At 37.4% G+C, this 13,581-nt stretch overlaps 1 protein-coding gene across 8 annotated transcripts in view; it reads left to right on the top strand.

Annotated features, from left to right (window-relative positions):
• Window positions 1–13,581, top strand: part of ELP4 (elongator acetyltransferase complex subunit 4) — a 292,776-nt gene that overhangs the window by 88,279 nt on the left and 190,916 nt on the right. For all 8 annotated transcript variants that reach the window (XR_007774651.1, XM_050955147.1, XM_050955140.1 and 5 more), the window contains exon 5: window positions 3,182–3,321. Coding sequence is in view for 7 of the 8 variants with exons in the window: in XM_050955147.1 (XP_050811104.1) it covers window positions 3,182–3,321 (140 nt within the window). In the remaining variant the exon portion in view is untranslated. The remainder of the gene's footprint in view (window positions 1–3,181; window positions 3,322–13,581) is intronic.

The raw sequence follows: 13,581 nt of genomic DNA, 5'->3' as shown, positions 1-13,581 counted from the left end.
CCTGATCTCCAGTTTTACAGCCAAAAGAAAGGTGATAGGCTTTCTTAACCATAGTGGTTATACTGCGCTTTTGTGATGCAAAAGTCACTTCACCACAAACATAGCAGAAGTTATCTGCACTGTTCACACAAGTACGAGGCATCTCTGCTCACTTTGGCTAAACAGAAATGTGTCCCTTTGCAAAATCAAACACTGACAAATAAGAGAGCACGACACTGTATGATTTCTAGAGCTGATATAGGGCAATTTGTTCAGCAGAGTGATATAAGCTTCATTATGATTGCATCATCCATGACTTCCAGGAATAACATGATGCAATTCATATCATGTATGACGCAATACAAGCTTCAGATTGCATCATTCATTGTTTTGCCTAAAAAGCAAGTACTGTCCAAACCCAGTCATAGATTTATTCATAGATCCAGTCAAAGATGTATTTTAGTCATTTCTGGTTTAAATTGAGATCCCTTCCCTTTATAACTCACTTATCCTCCGCCATTCCCAAGTTAAGGGTCGTATATAGTGACACAATAGCATATCTTGAAAACTAGAGCCAATCAACAATTTTAAGCATAATTTTCGTTCTCAGTGACCCAGAATTAGTAATGTTGGACTACATTTATTTCAGAAGCATTTTGGCTGTAGAGCAGTGTTCCCTAAGGGAGTTAAAATCTGATTGTTCTAAAGTCCAGGGTCCGTATTTTGCTACTCTCCGTTCTTCCTTTTGTGAGAATCCTGAACTCGACCATCTCATGGTCACTGCTGCCCAGGCTGGGGGCAATTGCTGGGGGCAATTTTAATGCGGGCTGATTGTGGAGTCAGGCAGGTTTAATTAGAATGAACCTTTACATGAGAAGATAAGACCTGGCTATTTTGTAGCAGGATTTTATTCTCATGACTAGGCCACTAAGCATAGAACCATTAGGCTTCTGTGAACTCTCCAGATGACTTATATGCCCCCCTTTGGAAAAGGGAGGTGTTTTTGATTGAGGTTTGTTGGGCAGGCAAGAAAATTAATATGATTTTGTTGGTGACAGTGCCTCAGTCCTATGATTGGTGGGAGGGAAGGCATATTACTGAGGAAGTTGGTCATGAAGAAGTTGTTTTTTGGGTTTTGATTATTTTGTGGGGAGAAGTTATTGGCAGAGAGTGTTTTGTGGAAGGGAGAGGTGTTGCCCTTTTAAAGAAGGGGTTGGTTCATTTAAAACAGGGAGAATAAGTTATTTGTGTCATCAAAGATCTAGATAATAATTGTGAGGAACTTGCTTCCAAGAAATATGGAGTTCTAACAATTTTTATGCAAGGTTGAGAGGGATATCTTGCATCTGAGCTGAAGGTCAGGATTTAGCTTTCCACTTTGTACAGTTTGTCTCTGGTTTCTTTGAATATTATGTATTTCAGTCTGTACATTCCTTCAGGATGGATAATATAGGTCATTTGACCACATTTTGACCTCTGGTATTTAGATTATTCTCAATTCTCACCTTTTCCTCTCTCACGTGTCCTCTTTCAGCACTGTTTGTTTGTTTGTTAAACTGGCTTTATTAGGTACAAGAGCATTGCTCTAGACTGTGCCTGGGGACTAGCCCCATGCATAGCAGCATCAGTGTTGGGTGAGTGCAAAGGTGGCTTAAAGTTATCTTTGCACCTCCAACCTTCCTGAGCTGCACCTGAAAAATGCATGGCACTGTTCACAATCTGGGCAATTTTCCTTTGAATTAATAAGGAGAATCATTAAACTAGAGTGCGCTTTTTTTGTATTGCAAAGGAGCTGTAAACAAACCTGGACAGCACTGCACAAATGCCTCAGCCCCCGTCTCTAGTATGTTTTTGATTGACACCTGTGTTATGTGACTGAGGAGAGTGATTTTAAGTAACGTCTTCAGACACAAGGTCACAGTAAAAGATTTAATTTTTGTTTGAAAAGTTAAAACATGAAGTCACAGATTGATTGGAACAGTTGGTGAGAGACAGTCAGATTGGCAACATGAATTGCTAGAGTTGTGAATATGTTGTGCTGTAGCTTTGAGTTTTAAGCTTAATTTGGCTTTTGTCATCCGATATTCCTTTCAAGATCTTATACCTACTTATTGGCTAATAAATGAGACTAGTATACAGTGTCTCATGTCTGTGTCAAGTCACTTCTTTTCTAACTTACTTCTGGAGTTGAACCATTCCTGACCATTGAAACTGGGATGGCATTTTTAATGGGGATGGATGGCAGATAGAGAGCATTACATAAAGAAAAACATTATTTTATAATGTATTTTGTGTTTGTTTTATATACAAAACAGAATATATGAATATATTTGCACACATTTTAGACCAACTTAATTTTTCTTGTTTTTTATCATGCATTTACTTCTGTAATTCAAATAACATTCTAAGTTGTGTGTCATGCTGGGTTTCCACCAGTTTTCAATGTGTGGAACTCTTCCCTGTGTCCACCATGATAATGAATGTATAAGGAGTAATAATATCTCTCCAGAGCTCAGCTTGACTTTGTTTTTGTGACTTTATTGAAACAGTTTTATTCTGTTCTCTTAATATTAGGCACCTTTATTACATGACAAGAATGGTTACTATTGTCTGATGTCTTAGTAATACCTACCATGAAGTTACTGCAAATTCAAGAAAATAAAGAACACTTTTAAACTTAATGATTTCAAGCCATTTTTTCTTCTTTGTTTTAATGTTTTTTAAGAAATGATGTTGGAAGCTACAAAGAGGCAGTATTTTATTTTACGGATTACATATAAACATAATTGGGCAGCCTTTCACAAGCCAATGTGCAAAATGTTTGTGTTTTTCCGTGTGCCCAAAACAGGTATTGAAATGCCTAATTTGTTCCCATGCGTCTTTGCATCTGGGATTTGTATGCCTGTTTTAGAGTGCATTCTTTTGGATACCTGACCCACTTTTTTAGGTGGGACCAATTGGAGCAGTAAGGGTTTAAATCTGCATGTAAGCTCCACAATACAGAACTTCAGAAAGGGATCCTCAGTAATCCTACCTATCTCTTGCTTTTTTCCTTCCATAACTTTTGAAGTTCACTACTGACAAACGTATATAAAGCCTAAATGAAAAATTATAGCTTTCTATTAGAGGTATAGCAAGTAATTATGTTTTTATGACAAATCATGTAAGGAATTATTATAATTAGTATAGTATGTTTTCACAGGTCAGTCCAGCAGCTTCTGCACGAATTGGTCACTATTACGATGTATCTAAAATGGTGTCTCCAGAACTACTTCAATCTACAAAGTGGCACCGTTTTTTCCTTCCTGAAGAAATGTCTTTGCACCCTGAAATAAAAACTTGGTAAGTTCTTAACCCATGTGTTACTTATATTTTTAGTTATTTGCATGCAAATTAAGAGGAAGATTTTTAGAAGTGCCTAGCCAGTTTATTACCTGTATCACTGGCTTCCAGTGCCAATTGTACTCCTAAAATCCTTTAATTGCTTTTGAAAATCTCCCCTTAAATGTTTGCAATCAAGGAGTAATATAAAGTAATACTGAGAATGAAAGGTCAAAAATAGTTTAAAATGCAAAAAGAAATCTAAATCTGTTTTCCAAGTTGGAAATTCATAATAATGCGGGTCAAGCATAAATAAAATGAGAGAGACCAGAAATGCAATGAATAGTCAGTCGTAGCTGGCGACTGGCATACCTCTTCTACTGTATCTTTCTGGCAGTGTCTCAAGATACTTCTCTAATGTTAAATACAATAACTCTTCACTTAAAGTCGTCCTGGTTAACGTTGTTTCATTGTTAAGTTGCTGATCAATTAGGGAACATGCTCATTTAAAGTTGTGCAATGCTCCTTTCCAATGTAGTTTGACAGCCGCCTGCTTTGTCCACTGCTTCAGAAGAGCAGCCTGTTGCAGCTAGCTGGTGGGGATTTGGAACCAGGGTGGACCAGCAGCCCCCCCATCAGCTCCCCCTATCAGCTCCCCACTCCCCTAAGTTCCCTGTGTGACAACTGCCCAACAGGCTAGTAATTGCAGCTGTTCCTTCCCACACTGCCATGTGATGCCCCTGCCCTCTGCCTTGGAACTGCTCCCTGAGACTCCTGCTTGCTGTGCAGGGGGGAGGGGAGGAAGAGGGGGGCTAATGTCAGGATGTCCCACTTCCCCCTGGTCCTGCACCCCACTTACCCATCTTTCATAGAGCAGGAGGGACACACGACAGGGCTCAGGACAGAGGAAGCTTGCTGGCAGCAGCAGTTGCAGTCTCAGCAAGCTGATCTAATTAACAAGGCAGTGTACTTACAGGTAAATGCGCATCTCTCTCTCACACACACTGTGTGTGTCTCTGTCTCTGTCTGCAGCACTATCTCCCCTCCCTCCATTCCTGTTGCCTTTTAGAGCATGAGAGTTAACCCTTGAGGGCTCAGCCAATTGCTAGTTCATTGTTTAGCAGTAAGGCATTCCCTGGGAAATATCCCACTCTGTGACTCCTCCACCTCAGCTAAGCTTCACAATCATCATCACTGTGTACCAGTACTGAATTGTTTGTTTAAAACTGTGTGTGTGTGTGTGTGTGTGTGTGTGTGTGTGTGTGTGTGAAACCTAACCCCCTCATTTACATTAATTCTTATGGGGGAAATTGGATTCACTTAACATCGTTTCGCTTGAAGTCGCATTTTTCAGGAACACAACTACAACGTTAGGTGAGGAGTTACTGTATAGATTAAGTAGTCTATCTCCTTATTCAGCCTGGAACTTTTGGTGTTCTTATTTCTGTGTTTTATAAACTTCTAGGTATAGAGCCAAGTCCTGAGAAGTATTTTAATGTTATTTTTTTTAGAAATAAAATACAGTATGGCACAATTAAAAAATCTGATTAATAAAAGAATGCATTGTTTCACTGAGTGCTTTTTCAGAAATATAAACAATCTAAAGAGTACTCTGTTTGCTGGTACCAGTGTCAGTATTACATGATCAAAAATCAGTGTTTTTAATTCATTCAGGCTTTCAGATTCTAGCTAGACTTGTAAAGAAAGCAGTTTGTACACTTTTAGGAGATGGGACAAATTGTAAGGGCACTATTTCTATAGTAAACATTTAACATAATTAACACACAATGGATAATACACCTTTTGAATGGCAGAATTTGGTCACACGAAGATTTTATTTGGCCAGTTGCCAAAGTGGGGCTACATTGCCACCCAGTAAATGTCCCACTCTTCTTGTGCCACTCTACAATGTGTCACTAACTGGGATGGATTTCAGGCCAGTAAATCTGTGGGTATGAAATGTATGTGTATTTTTATTTCTAATCAAGGTAAGCATTATGTAGGGACTCCATTCATAAAAGAACTCTTATCAAGGGATGTACTATTTGTGCAAGAAAAGGTGCAAATACCCATACCAGCCAACTGTGGCTTTGAACCTGCAACTAACTGAACTGGCCCTAATTGAGCATTTATTGGCCTCTTTGAACTAGAGCGCTTAATAGCAGCATTGGGAGACCTAAATATAAGCACATGTTGCTGGTATTTCTTTGAAGCAGCCTATTTTAAAAGGGTGTTAAAATGCAATATATTAAAAGAATACTAAGGTCTTCTGCAATGTTATGAAAATAAATTCTAAACATGTAGATCAAGATTTTTAAGAACGATTAGTAGGGCTGTAAAGTGATTAAAAATATTAATCGTGATTAAGTGCATGATTAAAAAATTAATCGTGCGATTAATCATAGTGTTAATAATAGAATACCATTTGTTTAAATATTTTGGATGTCTTCTACATTTTCAAGTATATTTATTTCAGTTACAACACAGAATACTCACTTTATATTATTTTTATTTCAAATATTTGCACTGTAAAAAAACAAAAGAAATAGTATTTTTCAATTCACCTAATACAAGTATGGTAGTGAAATCTCTTTAGCATACAAGTTCAACTTACAAATGTGGAATCATGTACAAAAAATAACTGCATTCAAAAATAAAACAATGTAAAAATTTAGAGCCTGCAAGTCCACTCAGTCCTACTTCAGCCGATCGCTCAGACAAAACAAGTTTGGTTACAATTTGCAGAAGATAATGCTGCCCGCTTCTTGTTTACAATGTCACCTGAAAGTAAGAACAGGCGTTTGCAAGGAACTGTTGTAGCCGGCGTCACAAGATATTTATGGGCCAGATGCTCTAAAGGTTCATGTGTCCCTTTATGCGTCAATGACCATCCCAGAGGACGTGTGTCCATGCTGATGATGGGTTCTGCTCAATAATGATCCAAAGCAGAACGGACCGACGCATGTTCATTTTCATCATCTGAGTTGGATGTCGCCAGCAGAAGGTTGATTTTCTATTTTGGTGGTTCGGTTTCTCTAGTTTCTGCATCAGAGTGTTGCTCTTTTAAGACTTCTGAAAGAATGCTTCACACCTCGCCTCTCTCAGATTTTGGACGGCACTTCAGATTTTTAACCTTGGGTCCAGTGCTGTAGCTATTTTTAGAAATCTCACATTGGTACTTTCTTTGCATTTTGTCAAATCTGCTGTGAAAGTGTCCTTAAAACAAACATGTGGTGGGTCATCATCTGAGTCTGCTATAACATGAAATATATGGCACAATGCAGGTGAAACTGAGCAGGGGACAAACAATTCTCCCCCAAGGATTCAGTCACATTATTTAAAAAGCAACATCTGCATGGAAGCATGTCTTCTAGAATGATGGCCAAAGCATGAAGAGGCATACGAATGTTTAGCATATCTGGCATGTAAATACCTTGTAACTCTGGCTCACATTATAAATAAGAAGCAGGTATCTCGTAAATGTAAACAAACTTATTTGTCTTAGTGATTGGCTGAACAAGAAGCAGGACCGAGTGGACCTCTAGTCTCTAAAGTTTTACATTGTTTTGTTTTTGAGTGCAGTTATGTAACAAAAAAAAATCTACATTTGTAAGTTACATTTGCACAGTAAAGAGATTGTACTATAGTACTTGTATGAGTTAAATTGAAAAATACCATTTCTTTTGTTTATAATTTTTACAGTGAAAATATTTATCATAAAAATAATAATATAAAGTGAGTGCTATATACTTTGTATTCTGTGTAGAAATCAGTGTATTTGAAAATGTAGAAAAACATCCAAAAATATTTAATACGTTTTAATTAGTATTCTATTGCTTAACAGTGCGATTAATCACGATTAACTTTTTTAAATTGTGATTAATTTTTTTAGTTAATTGTGTGAGTTAACTGTGATTAATTGACATCCCTAATGATTAGTGATTGAATGTCTTGAATTTTGTAAGCTCAATTGGGACACATTAAGAGGGCCTGATTTTCAAGGGGTGGGTGCTCAACACTTTCTTGGTTAGGTACCCAAAATCACTTTTAACTTTTGAAAATATAGGCCTCAGTCTTTCAAAGTGACTAGTCATTCACAGAGTGAATAAGAATTTTATGACTGTGGAGACACATTCCATTTACTTCAATCCCAGTATTTTAAAGGAGTCTACAAGTAATAATGAATCCAAGAACCTGCCTATCTTTAGTAGTCGAAGATATAGATTCAGTAACATTATGTAAACAATAGATTTCTCAAAACTAATACAATTAATAGCATAGCAAAAAGGGAAGATGTTGTAGAATTGATTTAGTTGGTAACTATTAATATTTTACTAATGTTTACATATAAAATATATGCACATAATTTAAATTTGGAATATGACTTTTCATAAAAATGGCATTAATTTCACAAAAATTGGACTTTTTAAAAAAAATAGAAGTATTAAACTCTAATGGGGTATGATTCATACACAAATATTTTACAGGTGATTAAGGCTTTAAAGTAAGAAACTTTTCTCTACTCTAAGATACACATCTTGTAAATACAGCTAATGCTCAAGCTTTTCAGATTATGAAAGTGACTGCACCAAAACTAAAGGTGGGGCAAAATTTATGTGGGCTTACCCAAAGAAGGACAGCTCTGCTTTGTGGTTGTGGGGAGGGGGGGGGAGAGAGGAAGAACGTCAGAAACTGCTGTAAAAGATGCTCAGTGGTCAACTTTGCAGCAACGACCTCTCCCCCCCACCCCCAGGAATGTGCATAAAGGTATGAAACTTGGGTTGCACAAGTCTCTATGTGAAAGCAATGAGGAAACCAGCACCCACCCTCCCTCACCTAGTAGCCAGCAAATGGAGGCGAATGGCAGGCTGGGTTAGGACCTGCTGTGGGCATTATGCTAGTCGCTCCATTTAAAGGGGGGCTGGAAAGGAATTTTTCCCACATCACCAGAATTGGCTTCGGTAGAGTGTGGTTTTTTCGCCTTCCTCACAGTGGGTGTGAGGATGGACCTTTTCTGGTGAATATAAAAGGTGGTAGGCCATATGTCGCAACTTATTTTGTAATATTGGGCGGATGGTCAGTGCAGGTACTCCATAGGGAGGGCAGCCAGTGACCAGATAAATAGCCTGGTAAAGGACTTAAAAGAAACAGAATGGGGGAAGGGCTTTTGGGACTCCCATGACTGGTACAGCAGGGAGCCAACCCTACCCCCTGTTCTCATAGCCCTCTTTAAATTTCTTGCGAGGCTGGTGGATGGCAAGGTCCAAGTCATGGGTCAGCTGGGGGACCTGGATGGAAACAAAGGGGGTCTGGTGAAAGCCCTGGAGAATTGATTTGAATAAGCATGGATTTGCCTGCAATGTACACTTTATCTGCCGGGTAGTCCCAGACATCTATATAATAAAGTTGCGGCCTGATTAAAACCATAACAAGTCTCCTGTCCTTCTTGCAGTATACCCAAAGTGTATTGGTGCAGACATTCACATTCAACAATATAAGATCATTTTCTGTGTATTCTGCATGTGGGATAAGTTAGTATATGTAAAGAAACCAACAAACAAATTTTAAAAGTCCCAAAATTTCCTTTCATTTAACCATAAAATCCACAATATGCACATAGTTATTGAACTGCTAAATATCAAGGGATAAATCCTGGCCCCATTGAAGTCAGTGGGAATTTTGCCTTTGACTTCAACAGGGGCCAAAATTTCACCCACAGTGTACACTAGGGACCCAGCAAAGTGCTGAGCAACCTCAGCTTCCATTGTGATCAGGCCCTATAGGATGCCACACACAGAGCTTGTGCCTCCCTTTACACATTCTTGGACGGTGCCCCCATATACTTTGAGAACTGGTGGTCTAAAACAATTGGTATATACTTCTGCTGTATCCTTGTGATGTATTACGAGGTGCTGCTTTAAAACAAAAAAAAATGAAGGATCAGTTTTTTGTTATGGATGAAGTAACTACATTTATTAGTTTTTTCCAGGCATATTCACTTCCTGGTTGTTTCTTTCCTCCTTCCTCCCACCCTCCACTACATCTGCAGTTAATGTTACTCAAGAGAAGACTATATAGCTAACCTTTAATTTACAAGAGTTCATCCTGAATGCTTCAGAGCAGAATATGAGTTTGTAAGAAAACTGTGGTGTATAAATTATGTCCTGTGACTAGAACTAAAGTGGTCTTGTTGCCATTATGCCTTGCTTCCCAATTGCTATGCCATAGAAAGCAGTGTATTATCTGTTAATGGGCAGGGCCATAAATGTGCAGAAATTTGTAGAATTGTATGTGTTAAATAGGAACCAACTTTTGTGAGTGAGATTACAAATCATTTCAAAATATTTGTAATTCTGTACACTCCCATTAACAAACTTATTTTATTCAGTATGCTCATGAGTGGCTGGACTGTTGCTATAATTATTGCTTATGCCTATTCTTTGATAATTAGAATGTTCTCCTCCTCCCTATGCAGCTCAGATGTGGGGAGGGTTTGTCTGGGTCAGCAGAAGAAAGAAAACCTTTTGCCCCTTTAAAACTTACACACACATCCTTTCCACCCTCCCCGTGGGCATCAGGCTCCTTGTGGCTTATCAGTGGGATAAGGTTGCAACATAAGCCTATTGACTCTTGTGTGCCCAAGGGGAAGGCTTATAAGCTCTTCTCCCTGCCCACGGGTGCCATTCTGCACCATAAGAAAAGGTGCTTCCCTCCTCACCTTTGGGATTAGAGTAGAACTGGGTTTTGAAATCTTGCTGTGGGCATCATTCTAGTTGTCTTTTGGGGCTTGGAAACTCAGTGGTCTGGGCAATGTGGGTTTTTTTTGTATTCTTCTCAGCAGCCTAGGGACCTATGGGTAGGTTAGGTTGTAACCATATTTTTACAACTTTACAGGTGCCCAATGTAGGTACTCATTCAATAAGGGTTAAATTCCCTGATAAATCAGAATTGTAAGAAGGTTAGCAGAGGGCTGTCCTAAAGAAGATGGAAATGGGGCTTCTGATATTTGCTACAGCAAGGAGACATCATGTTCCTCCACACTTTCCTTAACCCCCATGCCATGGGGATGTATTGGGGTCCCAGCAATGATACTGGGACCAGATTAATTGTTTGGGGGGCTGACAGCAGCCATCCACCAAGTGAAACAAAGTAATGGGGGAAGCTGATGGCAGCCCTCCACCAGTTGGCATGGATTTTAAAAGAAGGATGATCTGCTTTGGATGAGTTATTCGTGGGTAATTTCCAGATGTGTTAATAACTAAAGTTGTAGCCTTGTTAAATTGCATTCTTGGGATTTTATCGTTCTTCCTGTGGTGTTCAGGGCAAAGAAACATGAAAATGTTTCTGAGCGAGGTCATTCCTTACTCAGTCACCAAAAAGGAAGTGTCATCCTAGGCACTTAACTGTTCACCACAGACCTGTCTGTCAGCTATGTTCACGTATGTTCTCTGAACATGTCATCAGTCTGCTGCTTTTCAAGAAGCCGTACTATACTCATTTCAACGATATGTGTGTGTAGAGTTATAAGATGTGGATTGCTGTTGGGAAGCCAGAGTACGTAATAAAACTCCATTTTTAGTGGTTTAATAAAAAGGAATGAAAACTAAATGGTTGGTGAACCTGTTATCTGTATTGTTAGTTCAAGTAACACACTTCTTTTGTACCTTCTGTCCAAGTTGCCCAGTTAAAGCTACTAACATATTGTTTTACTTTGAAAAGATATAAAATATATTTTGGTAATTCAGGCAAAGAGAAAACTTAAGCTGCAGCATTGCATTTTCTTGTATTTGCTGTCTTTAGAATGTATGTGCTCAGAAAATAGTCAGATAAACAATTTTATGTAGAGCCCAATTTTCCAGATAAATTTGCCTAAAACAGCTTAAACTGTCTTTCCTAATGGGGTCTACTTACAGATAATAAGCCTATTTTTCATACCTTTGATAACTTAACCTTTGTTAAATGCTTAGAAATTATCAATAGGAAGTCAGAGACTCTGTTGTAACCAGGATACCTTCTTGCCAGCTCCTGTTTTATCAGTTACTAGATGGCTAAACAAAAAAGGATAAGAACGAATTGTTTGAACCCATTATCAGAATTAAACGGTGGTTAGTAACAACACTAAACTAAAAAAAGACAACATTTCAAAATAAAAAATATCATATTTGTGGCCTTAAAATATTGTGAGAAACATTGCCAGAATGATGATGTATTTTATTATGGAGTTACAGTATTTAATCAACATTTTCCATGTCCATATTATAGTGGGCTAGTTCAAGATCAGACAAACTATATTTTAAACACAAGCAAAAGAAATCCTATTGTTTGCATTCAAAAATAAGTTAATTTGTAGAATATTTAGCATTTTTTCTTGACTTCTTATTATGCTGTGAAGCTTTTTTTTTATAGCAGTAAATGAGGAGTTAATTTATTTATTTTTTAATTTCCTTAATGTAGCAATGCACTACTTGTAAGCACAGAAAGTGGTTACATGCAGGATTGATAATGGAAAGAAGCTAACTCATTTTCCATAAGTTTTACTGAAAGCTCCCAAATCCATTGTGTTCACTCGTACACTGAAAATATCCGAGCAGGGTGGCAAAGGCAGCAGGTCACCTTTTGTTGACTAGATAGTGGTGTCTTGAATAGATAGGGTGTCTTCCAGGCAATGATTACAGCTGATGCTAGGGAATAGTTGACTGGAGTTTATCCACAAAATTTGACTTTTTGTAGTTGTTCTATTCTGGTTTTGCCTGCAAATTCTGTATAATATGGTAGGAGGTCTTTAGACATTCCTCATGTAGACTGTGTACTGCTGAAGTTATTTGCAGTTGTGCATTTCATTTGCAATATTAAATTAAAATATCTATTGAAACATAGAGTAATTTGATTTAACTGATCATGGTTGAATGACATGGGGCTACCAAAGGGGTTAAAGAAAAAACATTAACCAAAAACTGAAGTCTAATTTTGACCCAGGAATAAAACTTCTGCAATCTAGGTATATATGAGAATATTTTAAAGGTCTGTTCAGTTTTTAAAAATGTAATGACAGAAGACACTAAGATGTTATTAATCTACTGTAAGAACTGTTTTGATTTTATCATTATATAGTAAAAACTCCAGGCAGATAAATTCAGAACTGTATATTTGCTAAAAGCTATTTTTAAACTAAAGCACCTTTTTAGTTTCTGAGGTTAGCAATATGTAGCTTTAAGTATTTGAAGTGTATTTTTTTAAAGCCAGTTAGTTTAATGCTGACTGCTAATTTGAAACAGCATTGTGTTTGTTTGTTTAAGGAACTAAGCATATGTTTGTCTGAAATCTGACTTTTACGTGCTCCGCACCTGCACACACACACAGTTTATTCTCCCTCCTCAAATGTGAGTGTACGCAATTTAAAGTCAAATTTAGTTAAATTTCTATTCAGGTTTGCATACGGTGAAATACATTCAGAATTAAAATATTGTTAACCTTTGATAAACCACAGAAGTAGCTCAATATTGTGAAACTGAACAAATGTTAAAATTAATACAGAACATGATAATATATTTTCTAAAGTCCTTAAGTGACTTTGCAGCCCAAGTCTCACTGAAAGTCAATGGGATTTAAGTTCTTAAAGCTGTAATCCTATAAAGATTTAGGCGCATACTTAACTTCATGTACAATGAGTATTCCGTTGGGACTATTCAGAGTGCATAAAGTTAGTCCCCGATTCTGCGAAGACTTGCGCTTGTGCTCACTTTAAAAATGGGAGTTAGGCTCCTAAATTATTTAGTCACTTGTGAAAGTTTTATCCTATATCTTCCAAGTAACTTTCAAACAAATTAATTCTCACAACTCCTCTGTGAGGTAAGTGGAAAAGAATTGTTATCCTTAAGGATATAGGATAAAACTATATTATACTGTACTGTTATGTGTTTTAAGCTTTGTTATGGTATAAAAATAACAAAAGGAAAATAAAACATAAACTGCACTGAATTTACTTCTTAATCTATTTAAATGGAAAGGGGCTGATGGTAATTTTTTACTGTTACTGCGGTATGTATGAAAATTAAAATGGTAGAAGATGAGCTCAGATTAACAGAATATTGACCAGGTGTACTTGAAATAGCAGTTCATTAGGTATGTGTTAATTATATGAGATTACTTCTGAAATGCTATGGTGGTTTCATATTTTAAATTGCTTATTAAATCATTAATTTTCTAGCAGGTAAATGAGCCTTACATTGTCATCTTAATCTCTGCAGATTTTACCTTTCTTACCATGTCGTCAGGGCACTT

The sequence above is a fragment of the Gopherus flavomarginatus genome, chromosome 5 (genome assembly GCF_025201925.1).
Source record: "Gopherus flavomarginatus isolate rGopFla2 chromosome 5, rGopFla2.mat.asm, whole genome shotgun sequence".
NCBI classification, from domain to species: domain Eukaryota; kingdom Metazoa; phylum Chordata; order Testudines; family Testudinidae; genus Gopherus; species Gopherus flavomarginatus.
Note: the sequence above shows the minus strand (reverse complement) of the source record. Positions and strands in the feature narration are given on the sequence as shown.